Source organism: Muntiacus reevesi, chromosome 3 (assembly GCF_963930625.1).
Source record: "Muntiacus reevesi chromosome 3, mMunRee1.1, whole genome shotgun sequence".
In the NCBI taxonomy this organism is placed as follows: Eukaryota; Metazoa; Chordata; class Mammalia; order Artiodactyla; family Cervidae; genus Muntiacus; species Muntiacus reevesi.
The window spans coordinates 25438208-25450900 of NC_089251.1; the positions used below are offsets into that span (position 1 = coordinate 25438208).

At 40.8% G+C, this 12693-nt stretch overlaps 1 protein-coding gene across 1 annotated transcript; it reads right to left on the reverse strand.

Annotated features, from left to right (window-relative positions):
• Positions 1–5723: 5723 nt before the first annotated feature.
• On the reverse strand, positions 5724–10653 carry RDH14 (retinol dehydrogenase 14). Its single transcript, XM_065928616.1, has 2 exons — positions 10174–10653; positions 5724–6774 (listed from the first exon to the last, which is right to left on the reverse strand). Exons 1-2 carry the CDS (start codon positions 10564–10566, stop codon positions 6157–6159), a joined length of 1011 nt encoding a protein of 336 aa, XP_065784688.1. The 5' UTR covers positions 10567–10653; the 3' UTR covers positions 5724–6156.
• Positions 10654–12693: the final 2040 nt, after the last annotated feature.

Below are 12693 nucleotides of genomic sequence, written 5' to 3' on the forward strand. Positions count from 1 at the left end.
GACAATGTATGTTTTTTTGTTTACTGTGTTACAACTCTTCAATCTATGCAAGCTAAAAAGCATGCTTCAGATGTAGGTGGCAAAGAAAACTGAATTGCAATTGGCCACATCCAGAATATTTTTGGTTCTATTCATCATATGTTTCTATAAATTTAATATGTTATATTGCAAGTAGCCTATCTTGCACATAACCTACTGCTCACAGGCGATTGCTTGATGCATGTGTATGCATTTGTGGGTATGATTGAAATTGTCCACTGGAGTTAGTTGCAAGTTATACTTCTTGTGATGTCCTATGTGAGATCCTATATAGTTTCATTCCAATGGAGGCTACAACTAATGATTAACTATGTAATGTGTGTATCATCCAATGTCTCCATAGCACACATAAAGTGGAAAAATAGGTAAATTCTCATTGGAAAGAATACTCTCATTTGATTTTTTGCAACATTTACTTTAATGAGATGTTGTTGTTGTTCAGTTGCCAAGTCATGTCCAACTCTTTGTGACCCCATGGACTGCAGCACGCCAGGCTTCTGTGTCCGTCACCATCTCCTGGAGTTTGCCCAAGTTCACATCCGTTGAATCAGTGATGCCATCCAACCATCTCATCCTCTGTTGCCCTCTTCTCCTTCTGTCTTCAATCTTTCCCTTCAATATAATGAGATGCAGATCCCCAACTCTGCTGCTCTTTTCCTTTTTACTTTGCCATAATTTTCTAATTTAAGTATAGTCGCCTTTTTTTATAGCTTCCATTATTTTTTCAAAATATAGTTATCTTCTTTTCCAGTTCACAGGGAATTATAGAGCAAAAAATGTGTGCTCAGAGAAAAATGAAAAATACACAGTGACTTTTGCAACACCCTCAGCTTCATTTGTCTATAGGATGGCTCGTGATAGCTTTGTGTGAGCTTTTGAAAGTTCAGCCAAGCCAGCTGCAGTGATCAGCACGGAGACAATAGCTCCCACACACGGGGCTACATGGATTAAAGAACCCGATCCATCAGTAAATCTGCCAGATGGCAGTGGAAGAAAGCTTGTAACTCTCTCACTTTCATTTCAACAGCAGCAAACAATGTTCCCTGTTTAAAATAAACTCTTCCAGATGAGCTAAAGATAAACTCTGAGGTGGGTGGACTTGAGCTTGCTAGGCTGCAGCTCTGAAGTGTTTGATTACATTAACACAAAATCCCTGGGTAGAACCTGCTTCTGTCAACAGAATGCTTAGACTCGAACACCTACTACACGAAGCCATTTCCTGTGCTTTCATGGGCTGGTGGCAGAAACTCACTTGGCTTTTTTCACTGAACTAATAATGATTGTGTGTGTATATATACGCACATATATCCCTGTTCAGCATTTCCTCAAAGCATGTGTACAACTCCTAGATATACCTAAAATGCCAACACTGTGTGGAGGGCTGCACAGATAAAACTGTTTTGAATATATTTACAACTGAAACTTCTATTTACTCACTCATTACTGCTCCCTTAGTAGCAAAAAAAGATGCCATTAGGATTTAGTCTTTCGGCTAATGACTGGATAACTATTCAATCTATGGGCTATACAAAAAACAAAAACGGGAAGAAAAACAAAAGTACAAGTATTTTTTCAAGTTAACATTTACAAAGGAAGCTTGAAAACAGATTTTAAGACCTGCAACTTAAGACAGATCAAGCTGTGATACATCATGTGTGACGTGGCAACTTCTGAAAATACAATGACATTCTGAAAAATAATTCTATTAAAAGTGTTCAAGAATTTATTGATTTAATGCAATCTGTAGGAGCTCTAAATGAGAGAGAGAAGCAAACAGTTGATGCTGAAAGTAAGTCTTCAGTTCAGTTCAGTTCAGTCGCTCGGTCGTGTCCGACACTTTACGATCCCATGAACCGCAGCACACCAGGCCTCCCTGTCCATCACCAACTACCGGAGTCCACCCAAACCCACATCCATTGAGTCGGTGATGCCATCCAACCATCTCATCCTCTGTCGTCCCCTTCTCCTCCTGCCCTCAATCTTTCCCAGCATCAAGGTCTTTTCAAATGAATCAGCTCTTTGCATCAGGTGGCCAAAGTATTGGAGTTTCAACTTCAAAATCAGTCCTACCAATGAACACCCAGGACTGAGGCTACAAAAACCATTTAGGACCAAATATATCAAATAAATATATTGGGACATTTAAAAAAAAAGATATTCCCAAATTTAGACTAGAAGGCTTTGGGAAAATGTGATACAGATACATTCATAACCAGTTCATTTTCTCTTTGTATTTATATTTTGTCAGTTTGCATTATGATTAATAACTTCTAGTGTGATTAATAAGAGGCATAGTTAACACACATGTGAGGTTTGCTTTGGTTTCCTTCATTGCCTCCTAGGTCCCCTGAGCCTTAGAATAATGCCTGACACAATCTAGGTATTCAATAAACATTTATTAAACAAGTAAATGAATGGTACAAAGCATACCCTTCCTAAATGTATCACAGAACAGGTGAGGGCAGAAGTGCCAGTGATATGCTAGAGGGAGCCTGCCAGCCTAGTGCATCCCCATGCTGTGGGCATCGGTCACCATGTTTTACGAAAAGAACAGAGAACTGGTTACTATAGCCAGTCTGTTAGAGATGACGGCTGGCTAGGAGTGCTTCTACTGTACTTTGATTAAAAATCTAGCATAGCAAAAACCCTCTCTTTGTATAACACCGAGGGCTCCCTCTAACTCTCCTCTAGGAATATTCTCTATTCCTCCATGTTAACCTGTAACTAACTTAACTCCCTGCTGTCCAGAGAAGGTTTGGGAAACATGTGAAGCTCCTTCTGTGAGGCCAAGCTCCTGAAGAGTGATTAGGAACATGTCTTCACTGCAGTGTTCCTTAGCACATTTGGAATCAATTAAATATTTAAATACAGGTTCTCTTAGATCTCAGGCCAGGCCCAGCAGGTTTGTCAGAGAGGGAGCTGAAGGCAGATAACTGCTATTCTTCACACCAGAATCTGGAGCTGCAGAGAGATTTGAAAAATATACTCTCTCCACTTCCTGGGTCTGCAAGCAAACAGTCAAATGAGATGAGAATGATTAAGAGAAACAACATGAGCCTTCTAAGAAATAGGAGTAACAGTGTACTTAAGAGCTGCTGCCTTATACCATGTCTTAAAAACAAATAGAATATATTCAGATGCTGCCTAAGTACAATAATGTGGCCTGTGTGATCCAAGAATGTTTTTATATTTTTTAAGGATTGTCAAAAAAAGAATATATAGCAGAAAAAGAATATATATCTATGGTTTAATAGCCATAAGTATTTATAATCTCACCTTTTTTATTTAAGAAATTGTTTTAAATTATGTTTTAAAATTATTTATGTTGACTGTGCTTAATCTTAGTTGCAGCTTGGTCTCCTCTAGTTGCTGTGTGTGGGCTGAGTTGCAGTATGTGGGCTCTTAATTCCCCAACCAAGGATCAAACCCGGGGCCCCTGCATTGGGAGTGCGGAATCTTATTCATTGGACCACCAGGGAAGTACCCAACCTAGCCTTTTTAAAAAAAAGTTTGCTGACTCTTGATTTAGAGTTTTTTTTTCCCATTATGTGTACTCAACTGTTAACAGTATGAGGACGACAGAGGATGAGATGGTTCGATGGCATCACTGACTTGGTGGACATGAGTTTGAATAAGTTCCAGGAGTTGGTGATGGACAGGGAAGCCTGGAGTACTGCAGTCCATGGGGTCGCAAAGAGTCAGACCCAACTGAGCGACTGAACTGAACTGATCAACAGTACAGTGATAGGTACGTTGGGAAGAGGAAATGAACATGTGGCACGCATTTTGTTCAACTCTTTACTCTGTTGGTTTCTTCACTGAACAATCCTTCAAAATAGGCATTCATATCTCAATGACAGAGCCAAGAAAACAGAAGCTCAGAGAGGTTAAGTAACTTGGAAAGGTCACAGAGTTGTTCATTAAACCCAATGTGGTGGTATATTTAAGTAGTGGAGTCACTGTCCTAATTAAATACTACTTAGAATTCCACTATATAAAATAGTTACTCTGTGCAAGGTTGAGGCAGAAGACCCAGAAGTCTCACCTTTTCAGAATAACCTGCTTGAAATAGACATCAACATTTCAAAAGATTAAGTCAATAACAATGGATTTCCAAATCAATTATTCCATTGTATGGCATGTTTCATGCTTATCTCAACAATAGTTTAAGGGTGAGAGTATCACAGTAACAAAACTGCCTTTTTCTTATTTCCTTGTCCAGTGAAATAGAAGTCAGTCAGCAGAAAGGGGAAAGGAAAGCAAAAGGTTTTATTTGTTTATTTATAAGATTATTTATCCTCAAAGTCTAACTAGTTCTACTATAGTGATTAGTCCTCGAGTCCACTGAGTACCGTGGGAAGGATATCTTCCAAATGGCAGCTCATTTGACCTGAAGAGTTGGTGTTTCCAGACAAGTTTCTAGTTTTCCATGATGTTAATATATCCAATTTTATTATGGTGCCACAAACAAGAGCTCTGAAAGGCTCAAGTCTTACAAAAGGCCCAAATCCCCTGAAAAGCATCAGGTATTAAAATACAGCCAGAAAAGATGGTATTAAATGAAAAAAAAAAAAAAAGAAAAAAGGCTCCTTTTTAATGAAGTCAAGGTGTAGGACAGATTTATTAACTTCCATTTTTCCAGGTTGCATTCTGATGTATTTCCTGCCTGTATTTCTAAATTCAGCAGGTATTTTTGTAGGATTATCTTTAAAAAATACATTTCAAAGAACATGATGCAGCTATAATGACTATACCTGCAAAGACACACCTGTGATGATACAAACATTCAGTGCTTCTCATATTCACAACCCAGCGCCCTAAGAGGAAACAGACCTTCTATACCATTTGCCAAGATACTGCCTTTCTTAAAAAGAATTGATACTGGTAACCAGATATTACAGACAGGACTGCTCCTGGTCAAAATGGTCATTAAATTCGGTGTAGTTCAATCTATTCTTCACTGTCATAATTCACTTTTCCAATATTATGAGATGGTTAAACAAATAGTTAAAATTATTTTTGATGCCTATAATATTCCTACTTAATTTTTAATACTCATATTGAATAATATTCATTATTCAATATGCACTGTGTATCAAGTACAATACTTGGTTCTTGAGGAAATAAATCTAGTAAGAATATATTTTCCTTGGATAATTCCTATCCCAACTGCCTAATTGGAGTTGTGAACAAATAATTAGTATACTAAATTGCTAGTTAAATTTCAAGTACTCAGTAAGCTCATGTGTCTAGAGTCTGTCATACTGGACAGTGTAGACAGAATTATTGCCGTCACTGCAGAAAATTCTACTGGACAGCCCTGAGTGAAGAGTACAAGGCAAGCCTGTGGCCAGTTCAGGGAGAGTCTCAAAAGTATATTAAAAAGTTTAACTGGAAATTGTTTATAAACTACTGAATTCCACAAATTTCTTTCAGGAAAAGCCTTTGAGAACTCCACTCTCAAAGTACTGCTATAATCTGGTTTACCCATGCAGCTTCTATATTTGAATAATACTTCACATTTTAGAAATACTTCAAATTTTAACATTTTATAAAGAGTACTTCTTAAAGCAATGCACAAAATGCTGTGGGGAGAACATACACTAGGCATACCATTGGTAGAGGCTAATGATATGATAAAGGACTATCTTCAGTGAAGCTTCTAAAGAAACACACAATTAAGCATCTGTATCAATAAATTTATTCCAAGTAAGAATTGTGCATTCACACCAGGCATATTATTTCCCCACAAAAGCCAGTATCATCATTAAAATATTTAACACTAAATAAACCATAAAACTCACAGGTATGTGAAAAACCTCTCAAGGTATCTATTTCAAGTCATTAAATTCTTTAATATTTGTAATCCATGCATAAACATATCACTCATAATTATTGATACGCTTACTATATATATTTTAAACAGCTTTTGGGAAATTTTATGCTCTCTAAATAATAACTTCTTAGTAGCTTAAAAATACCTCTATGAACCTCTTAGCAGTACTATTGTAAACCAAAATTGTATTTTCAAGTAGCAAGGATCTAAGACACACCACTCCTGATTAAAGACAGAGCTGACATCCAGTTTTACAAATAGCTCTCGTCCATTCCTTGTCCCTATTTTAATATGCCAACCATTACTTCACTGATATCCCAAAGTTTTCTTGCAACAGATTCATCCATAGCTTTGGGCAACAGTTCTTCCTCTTTACAGTTCCCAAAGAACCTCCCTGAAACACCTTCTACCTCAGGTGAAGAGGCTAAATAAATAGAAGTCTGGGCCCCCTCTTCTGGAGTTTTGAAGAAAGCCCATGACACTAAATTGAAGAGCGGCCTGACCAACAGCGGGATGTGGACGTGCCTCCCGAGGTTAGTCCGCACTATGCCAGGGTGTAACACATTCGCCGTCACGCTGGTGCCTTCCAAGCGGCGGGCTAGTTCTCTGGTAAAAAGAATGTTAGCCAGTTTGCTGCGACTGTAACAGAAGCTTTTATTATAGCTCTGTTCACTGTTCAAGTCTTCAAAGTTGATGTCTCCGTATTTGTAAAATTTAGAGGAAACAACCACAATTCGGCTGGGAGCTGAACTTTTGAGGAGTCCAAGGAGAAGGTTGGTGAGTAGGAAGTGTCCCAGATGGTTCACGCCAAACTGCATCTCAAATCCATCTTCAGTCTTCATATAAGGGCACTGGAAGACCCCGGCATTATTGATCAAAACATCCAGTCTAGGCTCTTCCTTCAAATGGTAAAAAGAGAATGGGAGAATTAGGAACACAGGCCTTAAATGTGCCTAAAATGAAATTAAAAAAAAAAAAATTCCCACAAACTACTAAAATTCTAAAAAATGCCTCTATGAGTTTTCAACGACTCAGAGAAAAAAAGAAGATGATGACAACTTGAATGCTTACGAGACGCCTGACCTGTGCTTTTCATGTTATCGCCATCTACTCTTAACAACTCTATAAGCAAACTGAAGCACTAAAGTTAGGTGATCTGTCCAGTATCACAGGGTTCCTCAGTGGCAAATAAAAATCTGAAGATGAGATTGACACCGATGAGCCTATTCTTAACTGGTAAGCAAGACTGCTTTTCTAATTGAGATTTTTAAACCAAAGCGAGACAACCAGTGTGAGCTCGAGAGTGGAACTACAGCAGAAGACAGGTCAGTACTGTTCACTCCCAGGGCTCCTCGTATCAACACCTGGGGTAAGTCAGGATTGCTTTACTCTGTAGTTTTCTAAAGGTAAAAGGCACCATGCAGATGGAGCAACTTCAAGTCGTTTCCTTACAACTGGGCCAAGCAATAGGGAGCATCAGGGATACAAATTAAGACTGGAGAGAACATCATGAATAAATCAAAGAAACATTAAGAGAAAAATTAGTTACACAAGTATACAAATATCAGAAACACCACCATGAATCAGATATACCAAGTCTCACAATAACAGCAAAGGAGACTAACAGGAGGTAGGCCCAACAAGCACCTTTGACCTCTATTACGATTTTAGAATTCACAGTTCTTTTTTTCCTATATGAAAACCTTTCAAGGTCAAAGGTCCCCCAACTTAGGTGATCTATACAGTTAAGAGTTCTGCAGTTTGATCATATCCTTCTGCATCCTCTATATTAAAGTCCTAAAATTTAGACTGTCCTAAAAGGAAAGTCTTTTCATTCCTTACTTAATGTAAGGTGGCTTTCCCTCATCCTTTCCTGGTTCCTCTGTCTCTTTTGATAGGCAAAGGAAAAAAGAAAAAAAAGAAACGTACAACATGTTCCAGGTGTAAAGACACAGTGATGACCCACAATTATATAAATCTGAGGTCAAATTTCAAATATTACTGGTCCTTTTGCCAAACATAAGTGAAAAGAAAAATGTGTTAAATTTCACAACTGTTATCAGAGCCTACCTGTCAGAGGATTAACTATTTCTCATTCTGTCTGTCTCAGCACCTTTTGCTTTTCCAATAGTCGACTTCAAAAAGAAGGCAAAAGTTCACCCGTGGGGGAAAGAAAGGAGTGTTCTTTTCAGTAATCCTTTGGAAGAGTTTCCTGTATTAATCATTTCTGAGCCATCATTCTTTGCTGGGCTTGTGTATTTTAAGACTTTATCATTTACTGTTTTTTAAGTTCTAGAAGATAAATGAGATAAATACCAAGAATACCAACTTGTGGGAAATTTACACTTCCTTTTTTTGAATTCTGATTACAGTCACTGAACTACTCAACTTCAGAGCTAGGAAGGAACTAAATACATACTTAGCAGGAAGGACAATGCTGTTATCTGTTTATCTCCTTAACTTTTAATTGGTTCTGTCAAGTGCCTTTACTTTTCAAAGTAATAAGAAAACATAGTGTCAAGGAATAAGTATACACTGCTGCCCCATCTACATCTTTAATGAATAGGAAGGTCCACTTTTGATCCTTCCAACATCTCTTATAAACTATTACTTCTTATTTTCTAAACCTGTTTTACCTGATAATGAAATACTAGTCCTAAAAACAAAACGAAACAAACCTCTTTAGATCTGTAACAGCTCCCCAACTGTGCATCAAAGAACCCTAAGAATCACAAGGAACTCTAGGAGGATCTGGAGTGTTTTAAAATTTCAAGGCAAACAATATGTTGCTCAACATCTCAAAAATTACAGTCTCCAAGCAGCGCACAGTTTCAACATTTTATATTGAATATATTCAATATAATATATTCTATATTCCTTTTGATGATGTCCTCTCTTTGCAAAGGTGAGTGTTTAGCAGTTGTAATAAATACAAGTACGATGTTAAAAATCACCAGAGAACAGAAATGAGGGTGGCAAAGTCCAATCTGATTCTGACAAGCTTGTACAGTGAACAACAGATGCATATTTCCCAATAGTATACTTATGGTTATAAAAAAAGGAAATAAAAATCTTTTCTTTCAGCTATGTGTATTTTTTTTTTCCAAACAGCTACTGTTACAGAAATAAATAGGTTGTTCGGACCTAGCTACTTAATGAATAAACTAGGTATTTGTTTTGACCCAAGGGCATCATGAAAAAATTAGAAAGTATGGAGCTTCTGTTCTAGACCCAGGAGACTTCTTTTCATATGGGTTCTTTTTTTATGCCAGCTAATTTTAGACATCACTCTTCTGAAGACCTCTGGCAAGTCACCTCTGCAGGAAACCCTTCTACCACAAATTCAGTAGAGGACATCCATCTCGGTGTAATATTTACTATCTAAACAAAGAAATCCTCTACCTCACTGGCACACAGCAGAAGTACAGGGGTTAAAAGCAAGGGCTTTAGAGAGATCCTGGGCCAATTGCTTAGTCTACCTGTGCCTTAGTACCCTTACGATGCAAAATGGGGATAGTAATGCATACTTGACAGGGTTACAGTGAGGACTGGATGACAATAGCAGCCAAAGTCCCTTTAATTTCATTAAAAGTTAGAAGTATATATATATATATATCTGAAATGCTTGGAACAGCTCCTGGCACACAGGAATTTTCAATAAATACTAGGTATGATATTTTTATTTCTGTCCCTATTTGGAGCACATGACCACTGGCGTTCCAAGTTCCAGTCTATTTGGAAATTAGGCCAAAGTCCCGACTAAGGATACTACTCAAGAATTCACTGGTGGCAGAGAGCAACTTCCTACTCCAGCGTGGTAAAAATTAAAAGAAAAAAAGAAAAAAAAAAAAAGACTTGCTCCAAGGTCCCTGGCGAGCAACTTCCCCTATCTGCTCTCAGGTTCTTTGAGAGATGGCTTGGTGCAGAAGAGTCACTTGGGGCACAGGAAAAAAACAATTCAGAGAACTGGCGGGTCTCCTCCTGAGCTGTCCTCACATGGCAAGAGGAAATGTTCAGAAATTTGCTTATTTTCCTCTTGGGTCCACTTGTTTTCCCTCAACATTTTTGGAAGACAGAAGACTGCCCTACCAATTTTTCCAGCCTTCAATTCCCCAGCCGCCTCCATCACTCGACCTTTTCTACTCCTGGCCTCGGTCATTCCCAAGGTCACACACCCTGACTGAGGGCGGTTCTTTCCTCGTTCTGCCCACGGCCCTGCAGGCCCCGCCCCGCCCGCCGAGACCACCCCCCCACTATAGCCGGTCGCGGATCTCCAGCAGGTGCCCCGAGCCCCACACCTGGAGCATCTCTTGACAGAAGGAGCGCACGGAGCTCAGCGAGGCGAGGTCCAGCTCCTTGACGACGAGCTCGCCAGCCCCGCCGGAGTTGGGCCCCGAGTCGGGGCCTCCAGCCGGGCAGACCTCGCGGCGGAGCTGACCCGCCGCCTCCTCGGCGCGCTCGCGGTCCCGGCAGCCCATGATCACTCGAGCCCCCAGGCGCAGCAGCTCGGCCGCGGTGGCGCGACCCAGGCCACTGTTCGCTCCCGTGATCAGCACGGTCTTCCCGCGCATGAGGCCGGAGTCCCCGCCTTGGTGCAGTCGCTGGACGTTGGACCCCACAAACCGCCGGGCGGCTAGCCACAGGACCCCACCTAGTGCGGCCAGTATCGCTGCCGCGGTAGCCACTGCCATAGCCGCCGGGGCAGAGGGCCCACCGGCCCTTGCGCGGGACTTCCGGGGTCGCGGTGTGCCTGGTCCAAAGCCGGCCACCTGTACGCAAAGGACACTGGGGCACGCGGCCTGTCGTCTCCTGACGGCGACGTGGGGCATGCTGGGATTTGTAGTCTCCTTTCCGAGGGCACCTGATTGGTTGAGAGAGTCCGGCGTTTGTGGTGCCTCGGTGGAATGGGCTCCCATCGCAAGAGGAGGGTGACCGCAGGTCCTTAGATTTTCAGGCTCCTGCGGTCACAGCCCACGGAAATCCCAGAGTGGTAGTGGCCTTGCCTGTGGGAATGCCTCATGACTACTTTGAAGTTACGAATCTCTTTATAGGCTGCTTTACAAATCCCACAATTCGGGGCTAGTTTACTGTCTTTTCCGTTTAGGACACCTGGGACTTGTTACCCCTCAGTTCAGTTTACCTTCATTCTCTGGAGGATGGTCCCTGTGGAACTGAAGTCTGAGGAAACGTTCCCCCCACCCTCCCCCGCCCCCATAGCTGATTCTAAGAACTTAAGCAGCGTGAATCAGTTAGAAACAGATCTGCGGTTCTCAGACTTCGGCGTTGCATCGGAATCACCCGCAGGACATGTAAAAACAGAAATTTCAGGGTCCAGGCACTAGCTTTTCGAATTATTATAAGCTAAGATGGAACCTGAGACTGCCTTTCTAACAGGTTCCCAGGTGCTTCTGATGCGGCTGATCTGGGGACCACGATCTGGGAACGGAAGACGGTAGCATTGACCACTGTATAAAAAGTCATCCTCAGATGGTCTTATGGTACACTGACAGAGATACACTGTGGAAAGCTTGGACTTACTGTACATATAGACTTACAAACAGGCTCATTCACAAGTGTCTTCTTTCCTGTTTGCAGAGGATAGTAAATGTAACAAGGAAGTGAAAGTGTTTTTTGCATTGTCAAATGCTTCAGAAATGAGGGAGGTGGGGGTGGCTATTGCCACAGAGATACATCTTTAAGCTGCAAACTTCAAACTTTAGGCCGAGTTACTCTTAAGCTGGAATACATTTAGCTACTCACCCGTCTAGTGTGTGCCAGGCCCAGTGCCCTGCGAGAGTCACAAGGAAATAGGGTACTATTTCTGCCCTCAGGGTGTCTACTGTCTGGTACAGAGACCTCCCTGCCTGCCCCCATTCTAGAATCTTCAGGACAAGAGAAGAGACATGCAACTTATAATTTGAACTAAACTCCACAGATGATTTTGATAATCCCTCCTCCACTTCCTTATACTGGGAAGGATATAACATGCAACCAAAGGCATAATATTAATACAAAGAGCAAACGGTAGGATGCCGGAAGGTAGTTTCTTATGAATGCTGAGAATGGAGCTCAGAGATGGGACGAGCACTGGGAACAAAAGTCTTGAAACGGTGGCCTTTATTCCACCCTACCTGTAACTTGAAGCTGCCTCTCCAACTCCCATCGCAAGAGGAGGGTGAGAGAAGAAGCACATGTTTCCTCTCTCTCTTCCTTTCTCTCTTCCCACATCTTTCCATCCTTCAAAGCCCACCTTCATTTCCTGACAACTTCCAGCCCATACAGATCTCTGCTTCAACCTCATGTGTGATCCTCAGTTGGCACTGAAGATTATTAACCCTCCGGTGTTGGGTATTTGAACTTGTATATTTGATTTCTTCTAAGGGATTGTTAAATAGGATGGGATGGGATAATATCTGAGTCTGTCTTGTGGCCTTATTCTTAGGGAATGCATAGAAAACAGTAGGGACTCAGAAAGCATAAAGACTGATATTATTTTAGACTGGCTTACATCCAGTTAGGAAGATCAAAAAGTGTGTGTCAGCAGCGGTCTGGTTTACTAGAACTAGGAATGGAATATGTGGGTGGGGTAGAGAAGAAATGGAGTAGAAGGAGCAAGAGAGGATATGAGGAAGAGAAATAGCATATGGCTTTTGAAATGAGATCTGAATTTGAATCTTAGTCCTACCATTTATTACCTGCACATCCCTGGTCAAACTATTTAATCTTTTTGAGTGTTAGGTTCTTCACTGATTAAAAAAAAAAGGAAGGTAATAATGTCATGAAGTTTGCTTTGATGAAAAATAAGGTAACCATTGAAA

Bases quoted from the DNA above. Each gene is read 5' to 3' on its own strand.
- RDH14 (XM_065928616.1), bottom strand. From the start codon at position 10,566: ATGGCAGTGGCTACCGCGGCAGCGATACTGGCCGCACTAGGTGGGGTC. The intron at 6,775-10,173 runs GTGTGGGGCTCG...TACCATTTGAAG, and splicing joins TCTGTCAAGAGATGCTCCAG to GAAGAGCCTAGACTGGATGT.